Source organism: Ambystoma mexicanum, chromosome 12, assembly GCF_040938575.1.
Source record: "Ambystoma mexicanum isolate Mex_15411 chromosome 12, UKY_AmexF1_1, whole genome shotgun sequence".
Lineage (NCBI taxonomy): Eukaryota > Metazoa > Chordata > Amphibia > Caudata > Ambystomatidae > Ambystoma > Ambystoma mexicanum.
This window is the reverse complement of record NC_090936.1, coordinates 616,211,191-616,219,850: the sequence shown is the minus strand read 5'-3', so window position 1 is coordinate 616,219,850 and position 8,660 is coordinate 616,211,191. Positions and strand designations below refer to the sequence as shown.

The 8,660-nt window shown below is 43.9% G+C and overlaps 1 protein-coding gene across 1 annotated transcript; it reads left to right on the top strand.

The window, feature by feature from the left end:
* The first annotated feature begins 381 nt into the window (after positions 1–381).
* On the top strand, positions 382–1,338 carry LOC138514631 (olfactory receptor 5J3-like). Its single transcript, XM_069630075.1, has one exon. The coding sequence runs from the start codon at positions 382–384 to the stop codon at positions 1,336–1,338; it is 957 nt and encodes a 318-aa protein (XP_069486176.1).
* The last annotated feature ends 7,322 nt before the right edge of the window (positions 1,339–8,660 follow it).

Sequence of the window (8,660 nt, the reverse complement as noted above, 5' to 3'; positions counted from 1 at the left end):
GACTGGACATGTCTTTATTTTGTACTATTGTACTATTACTGTTTGGGTTGCTACTGTCTTGCATTCACACCCTTCCCAATATTTGAATTGTATAGACGATTTCTTAGGTGGCATAAGCTGCTGGTGTAACAGGTCATACTGTATTGCATATTTTGGAAGATTTCCCTTTCCTCAATACTGTAATGGTGAGTTGACTCAGATGATAATCACTCACTTGCAGCACTACTTGGTTGTCATATGTCTCTTTCCCTGTCCACTTTGAGGCTAGGTGGCTATCTACTTGTTTACTCAAATGCACCCAGAATGTCTGATATAATAAGATTCTGACCATATGTTGATATTTGCCTCCCACAGGTTCTCTGATTCCAAGACCTCTGCTAAATGGGCACCTCCAACTGCACTTCAGTCACCGTCTTCATCCTGTTGGGTTTTACTGATCTCTTCGGGCTGCAGCCTCTTATGTTCCTGCTCTTCCTTGCTCTCTACGTCATTGCGCTGCTGGGCAATATTGGCATGATTCTGGCAATATGGATGACTCCACGCCTTGCAACACCCATGTACTTCTTCCTCCTCAACTTGTCAATCCTGGACCTCTGCTATTCTTCTGCCATATCCCCACAGATGCTCTCACACCTTCTTGCAGAGGACAAGTCCATTTCCTTTGGTGGCTGTGTGGCTCAAATGTACATTTTTGTGATGTTGGGAACCTCTGAGGCTCTCCTTTTGGGGGTCATGGCTTATGACCGCTTTGTTGCCATATGTTCTCCACTGCGTTACACTCTAATCATGACCAGAGCTCTTTGTGCCCAGCTTGTGGCTGGTGTCTATGGTTTGGGCACCATACAGTCACTGGTACAGACCTGCCTCACCTTCCAGCTGCCCTTCTGTTACACCAATCAGATTAACCACTTCTTCTGTGACGTCCCACCTCTCCTGAAGGCTTCCTCAGCCGATGTTCACATGAATGAACTGGTGCTCTTTGTCCTTGGCAGCCTCACGGAAGTGGGCTCCATCCTCGTTATCCTGGTGTCATACGCTTACATCATCTCAGCCATTCTGAAGATCACCTCCACATCCGGGCGTCAGAGGACCTTCTCAACCTGTGCCTCCCACTTGACGGTGGTGTGTCTCTTCTATGGCACCATTTTCTTCATGTATCTCCGTCCCCCGTCCATCTCCTTTCGGGGTCAGGACCAGGTGGTGTCTGTGGTGTACACAGTGGTGATTCCAGTGCTTAATCCGCTGATCTACAGCCTCAGGAACAAAGAGGTAAAGCAGGCCCTGAGGACCTCATTACCCTGGAAGCAATGCACCACGAAGATGCTAACAGATCAGTGAAATAGCAAGCAAAGGACATGTTTGAAGAGCAACACCTTACAAGTGTTTATAACTTTTACCAATAAGATTGGACAAAAACATGCATATTTCTTTTGTGAAAGCAAACGGGTTTATTTTTAGAATTTGACAATGCTTATTAATCTGTTTCTGCTTTTAGTAGATGGGGTGAGTTTTTTTAAGGCATTACATTGGGGTGTAGTAGCATGTGATGTCTTTAAGTCTGGCATTCTACGAACCATAGAGAGCACAGGAATACAATACAATCACAGTGCTAGACGACATATTCCTCAGAGGAAGGTTTTGTAAAATTACAATTTCTGCTGTTTATGTTTTTTTATGGTAACCTAAAACTATCTGTCCATCACAATTTCCCATCTTGTCGCCCCTTTCTCCTCCCTCCTGCCTCCCACTTCTCCCCTTCTGTTTCCTCTGATGTCGTTTATTGATGTCTACCTTCTCCCTTGTAATCCCTTCCCTTGTGAATGCACACCACTCTTCTAATCGATGCCTCACTTTCTTTTCTCGTTCATTTTCTTTCTTCTACCCTCCCTCTCATAGTTTTTTTCTCCAATCGCCTACATCCTTTCCCTCGGTGCATCCTTTGCAATCAATCCATCAAAATTGGCTTATTTCGGAACAAAGACCATAAACTATGTAACAAAGACAAACATCATCATTACAAGGACATTTGAACTGTTAAAAAACGAATTTAAATTATCATTAAAAATACATACATCTTCTTCAAAATAAGTTTTACAAATCTCCCAACAATTCCTCCCCAACTTCCTGAAAACACAGTTTGTTACATGGGAACCGTTCAAGTGAAAATGTTGATTGCGGGCTACAGACCACAGGCCTATAACTTGACGTACAAAAGAGCTTCACGCATAATCCGATGTAGATTGCGTCGTGCTTCAGGCCTGCGGAATGGGGACTGCAACCGTCAATGGAGCAATGGCGCCAGAGATTAGGGCGGGGCCGTTCAACAGTTATGTGGTGCGGGGTGGGCGGAATGCATTAAAGAGCAAAATGTGTTCTTAGTTCCATGAATATACATCCTTGGTTTTTCAAAGTTACTCCTTTGCTCTGTTCCAGATTAATCCTAACAATTACAAGATTTCATGAAATACATGTCGACTGTGCAATTCCGAAGAATCTTGATCTCAATGTCTATGTTTTATTTAATCTATAATTTGCTACTACAAAAAACTACAACTTTGCTATATGTTAGCCTACATGCCTGAGCAGCCTCTATCAAACTGATACTCCCAATGTTCTTAAACAGGGGGTTAACCACTAATTTCTCAATATCACGTACATGGGGCACACATAAACATTTCTTGAGGACTGTGAGATTATCTATCATTCATTCTGAGTCGACCTCTAGACTTAAATGCAGCTAGCTTGAGGATTCCCAAACATAAATCCCATCAATGCATACTGAATTGCTCATTATCATCCAGACATATCTCTCAGTAGAAGCACCAGCTCTGAAACTACATGTACAGCAACAGGCAATCAGATCTTTTGAGGACCAATCAGGGAAAGACTTTGTTAGATTAGCTTTTCTTGAACAGCTAGCCAACTGATATCACTGACGTCGATGGTTCCTTTCCCAAAAGAGCTGCAGACACAACATGGGTCATGTAAACCTCCAGGTTGGGGGCTACAGCTTGCCCCCGAAATGCCTGGAGAAGCTTAACGTGGCTCTTCCTTTCCTGGATCGCAATAAGTCACTTGTATTCTATCTGTGAGCACTAAGCAACATCATGGTTGAAGCAATACTCTGGGTACTCAAAAGACTTCACGCTGTGTATTGTGTTTCTTTTTTAAATGCAAAGTAAGTTTCCGGAATGTGCAGTGTGGAAGGCCATACTCCTGGATTTATTGACATTGGAGGTGAAGGCCTTCTTTCATCATGTCTGCTGAAAGGTGTTTAGTTTCCTGAGTAGGCCAACCAGAGTCTTAGACATTAGTGCTGTGCCGTTGGAAAACAGCAATATACTCGTTTATTCCTGATAACACTGTTAAATGAAATGATGTTGTTAAAATGGAAGTTCATTATTGCATTCAGAATTGCCCCTTCATCAATTTGAATGCAAATCTAGCGTATCTTTACCCCAGGAGGAGCACAGTATGTCTTGGACAAGAATGTGGCACTGCAAAACTACTACAGTGGGGATTCAGCGCAGGACAAAAGGAAAGAGCTCTGCCTTTGTTCCTACACGATAAGCATTTCCCAAAAGTTCCCATACCATATATGGATAATCGAGAAATCTACCAATTACACTGCATAGCCCACACATCAGAAAACTATCTCCAAGTAGAAGATGTTATTGCTAGTCTATTCAATAAGAGTCATTTTGTCCAGTGATCGAAGTGTACGAAAGAAGTAGTGGAACAAAATTTCCTGCTGGCCTTCCCAGGCTTCCCATAAACTGCACTGTCAACCCCTCCCCCACCCCGGCCCGCGCGCAATCTAAACCCCTAAACAACTGCGCCTGCTGTTTAAAGGAACGTTCAGTTCCGTGCACTTAAGTGCAAGTGTCAACTTCTTCCTACACTTTTATTTTAAATCGAAACCTTTCCAGAACAGTTTATTTTTAAAATAAAAGTATAGGACCGATAACATTTAATTTAAAAAGTAGAGGAGCACTGCTCCCCTTCACTTCGGCCACTGATTTTGTCATACCTTTTAGGAAGATAATTTGAGACAGTGTTGCCTTAATTAAAATCTTTCAGCTACACGATGCACAAAGACTTCCAAGGCAGGAGGTCAGCCCAATTTAGGCTGATACTTTAGATCAACACAGTACATTTGCATGCTTGCAATTACATTTTGAACATAGTCAGGGGGTGCCAAATATGTATTGCCATATACTGCACTTTTCCCCCTCCCTTCCTCCTCGCACTTTTCCCTTTCCCCCTTCCCATGCACTTGCGCGATCTGAATGGCACTTGGCCTAATAAGATCGTTGTCTGTCTTCCCTTGTCCCCACTCCCTTGCCTCGTCGCGCCTTGAAACACTTGTGTATAGGTGCGTTATAAATGCCATATCATATCATATCATATTGTGGGCCTCTGCCTTCACTGAATTTTAACTGTTCATTGGCTGAGTGTGCTGTTCCCATTTCTATTTGATCCTATTTTGTTTCCATCCATCGTACTCTTCATTATCACCCAGGGTGGATGGTTTCTCCAATGGGACAGCTCGGAATGCAGGCCTTGTTAGCTGCCATTGTTCCCAAGCTTTTTGATAGCTTCTGTACCCCGCTCCACCACTGCTCACCAACCACTCAGCCTCTGCATTTCAAATGTTTGTACAAATAAAATGTGTACACGTACATTTGCCGCCTACCCATTTTCTACCCCTCCGCAGTCACACCTGTGCATCTGCTATGAACATAGAAAAGCGCTCCTCCTTGAACTCTGTTTCGTTTATGGTGGCCATCTTGTATGGTAATTTTGTTTGTGGAAACAGGTTTGCACATCTTGCACTAACCTCTTTATCTGACCAAAAAAGGCCATGAATACCCGAGATGTGTGCACGCGTTGCTAATCCCAATAAAGCTCCTGGGGGTGGGCCATGCACACTGGCAGTGGTGCTTACCCATGCCCAGTTACTTCTGCCAGTTGGGCCATTTCAGACCGTCTATTTTCCCAAGGTCTTTAATGTTTAATCATGGTTATGATTATTGCGCTTATTGCAATTGCGCTTATTGCATCATCTGCAGTTGCAAAAAAGTACCATCAAATGGCTTTAACACGTATTCCTGCTCCTACATCACAAGAGACAAATGCCATGCTGCCGTACGCTCCACTTGATGTACTGGTAGAACTAGCAGCAGGCATGGATTGTCAGGTAGGAGCTGCTACATCCTCACCCATACATATGCCTATAGTTGATGATGCTTCAAGCGGCCTGACCACGACCTTGCCTTTGGACTTCCATCGGCAAGAGATTCGTCGTGCTGTTGATGCGTATATGTCTGGGCAGGGTTGTATAGGCCCAAAAAATTGCCACTCCAACTAGGTCACTCTCATCTAAGTGTCCTCCAATTGTAAACAATTTGACATTAGCTAATACAGGTTCTAGTTTAGCTACATCTGTTGGCCCTATAGCTCGCCCATTGGTGTTAGGTGTTAAATCGGTGCCACAAACTGAGTTACTGGGAGCTACCAGTTCCTCTAGACGGTCTCTTTTGGCTGAAATTGCCCCCGAACTTCTTGAATTACTACAGGTTGTTTGCCAAAAAGAGTCTGTTGGAATAGAAATAATATTATGCCTCCTATTGTAATAGTCGTATGTGTATTGGCCTACGCCAAGTTGTCTAAACATCATGCGCGAACAAACTCCACGAAAAGGTCTTGACCTTAGAAAAATCGATGTAAGCCGCCATCTTGGATTAAGCCGCCATTTTAGGTTCTCTTGTTATGTAGAAGTCACCCTGAACATCAAAATGGAGGCCAAATGACATTCTGAATAAGATTCTGGCCGTTGTGACCTCCGTACAGCTGAATAATTAATATGCCTGCAGGCCACTTGTCGGGGTCGCGAACAGAGACCTTGTCCTACTGTTGACCTATATGTAAATGTACTACTTATATCAGCGAAACTAATCGAAATGCATATATTAAAGGTTGACCTGGCAAGGAACCCTAAGACGAGTATTGTATTTCGCAGAATGGTTAACCCGCAAGAGGGTTGGCCAAGGGCTGGACAAATTGTATAAATAGCCTGGGTATTCCAATGTGCAGTCTCTCTCACTAAATCATCGAACCCTCGTTGAGGTTTGTTATGTTATCCTGAGAGCCGAATAGCTATCCGTTTGTCACTTGACTTGGTAACTGTTGTAGCTTGAAATAAAGCACTTGTATGTTTCTTTGTAACCTGTGTTGGTGTGTTTCTTTTTGGGCTTCCCGGCCTCATATTATTTTTCTGTTTTCACAGTTGGCGCCCGAATAGGGACCCTCAAGATTGATGCCGGATCATTGAAGGTTGACGCAGGCTATCGAACCGGGATCGGAGAGTGTGATACTGCGGGCCCGACCGAACGAGACGCGATACCTCGGCAGCGCTGCACGATCCGATCCTTGGACGATAGTCGTGTGGTCTGACACGGCATCTTGACGAGGGTCCATTTTTGAGGCGGGCAGATTTGTCGAAACCACCAAACACAAGGTAAAATTCGCTAGGTAAGTTCTTTGGTAAACCGTACGGTCCTCCTTAGGTTTGGTCAGGTGTAGTCGTGACCCGACTCTTAATTTAACCCTGACAATTTGAATTTGGCGTATTGTATCTGCAGACACAATTATTGACCAGGTAACAGCAATTTTTTGTGAAATGCCTGGGAAATTGTCTAGCTGCTTTAGGGCACTGTTCCGCAGCGATCGACAATCTTTGGAATTTAGCCACCCGGCACCACAGGAGGGGTCGCCGGCGTGTACTATGTACTGTAAGCATGGCATTGGAAGTATAGTATTTAATTATATTTGGCACAGACAAACCAGACATGTCCCCGAATTTCAGTGGCCAATCAATGGTAGTTTCGAGATCCCGTATTGAATACCTAGAATCGGTCTTGTTAAAGAAGAAGGCCAGACCTGCAGCATTTGATGTTTTGCAGAATTGGAAAAAAGAAGCGTTGCAGCAGCTTAAAAGTAGGGATAAGCATGCACGCCGTCATAAAACGAATGCCGAAAAGGCGTTGTTATATGATAAAGAAAAACATTCAGAGTCAGTCAAGAGTATGGATAGGGCTTTCTCACTCGGTATCCAGAAAATGTATCCCTCTAGAGATTTTCATGTTTCTGAAGAATTCATTGATAAATTGTTAAATGAACGCAGGCCTGGTGCCTCTGCGCCACCTCCGTATGATCCTCTCCCTGGTGCTCTGCCCATTCCTGCTGTTATTCCTGCTGTTATTCCTGTTCCCCCTGTGCAACCTATTGCCCCTATTCCTCCAGCTGTTGTTCCTCCACCTACGCTACCACCTCTTCCCCCTGGGCCGATAGTAATACCTCCATTGAATTTGCCCGCACCTCCGCTCCCGAGTGGTTCTGTACCGACTGAAGTTTATCAGGGTGCGGGGTCAAAAATTGTCACTCGAAATACTGTCTCTGCAGAAAAGAAACAGGAATTATTTGCATGGGCTAAGCATTGTATGGAGAGAGGTGATCAAGCTGATGTTTTTTCCACATTATCAAATATGGGCAATTTTCCCGAGAAAAATGTTTTTATTGAAGGTTTGGGGACTTATTTATGTGTAATGTGGGGTAGATCACATAATACAGATCTCCCACAAGGGTTGAGGGATCTGAATACTTTAGCGCTTTCGAGGGACACTGAGGAGAAAGTACATGGCCATGTTGAGAGGTTATTTGAATATAGGAGGGACTTAGAAAAATTGCGGGATGAGGATGATGAAGACGACAGTATGTATGTACAGAAACGGTTCCTTCCCTGTCATAAATCGGCATCTGAGGAAGTACGAATCTGTACCAAAGATGCGATTCGATGGATCTCGGATTCATCGATACCGCCAGATGAAGTGTATGACACGTATAGTCAGTATACAGTAGAAATGCAGAGGAAGGTGATTCAGGTAATGGTGCAGTACTTGCAGGATGAATGTGTAAGGAAGAAGGTTAGTTGTCCTACAGAGTTATTGGGTATTTGTAAAAGGGCTTTTTCGCCCGACACTTCTTCGACTGCCTTAGCGCTCGACCTGGCTCTGTTGCTTAGTAAGCGATCGGAATTACCTATATCTCAGTTGACTATGAGAGAGGTTCCACCGACACTTGTCCCGAAGGTTGAGATTCCTGCTAACGTTGGGACAGGTGCACCCGCTGTGGACATTCCCGCACATTATGTATCACAATTTGTTAACGTCCCGTTTTCGCGACAGGAAGTAAACACTATTAGACAATCAATTCCTGATATTAGGAAAAATCCGACAGGATTCTACAAAGAGATAGAGTCCGTTTTACAGTCCTCTGTGTTCACCCTAAGTGATATTGACTTGCTATTCCCTGTACTCCTGCCCGCAGATTTATGGAAGCAGGTTCAAACAATAGACGATGTGCCTGGTTTGGGAGATACGTGGGCTAACATAACTAGGTTTGATGGGGAAAGACCAGCTGGTGAGAAACCACCTCAGGTAATACTCACTTTGCTTGATAGAATTGTTGCAAAATTGAAAACCATAATTCCTGAGAAAAGAATTATTTGGGACACGCTTACGGCCTGTGTTCAAGGAAAATCTGAAGGTGCCACCGAATTCTTTAATCGATTCGAACAGGTATTCTCTGACTTCAGTGGA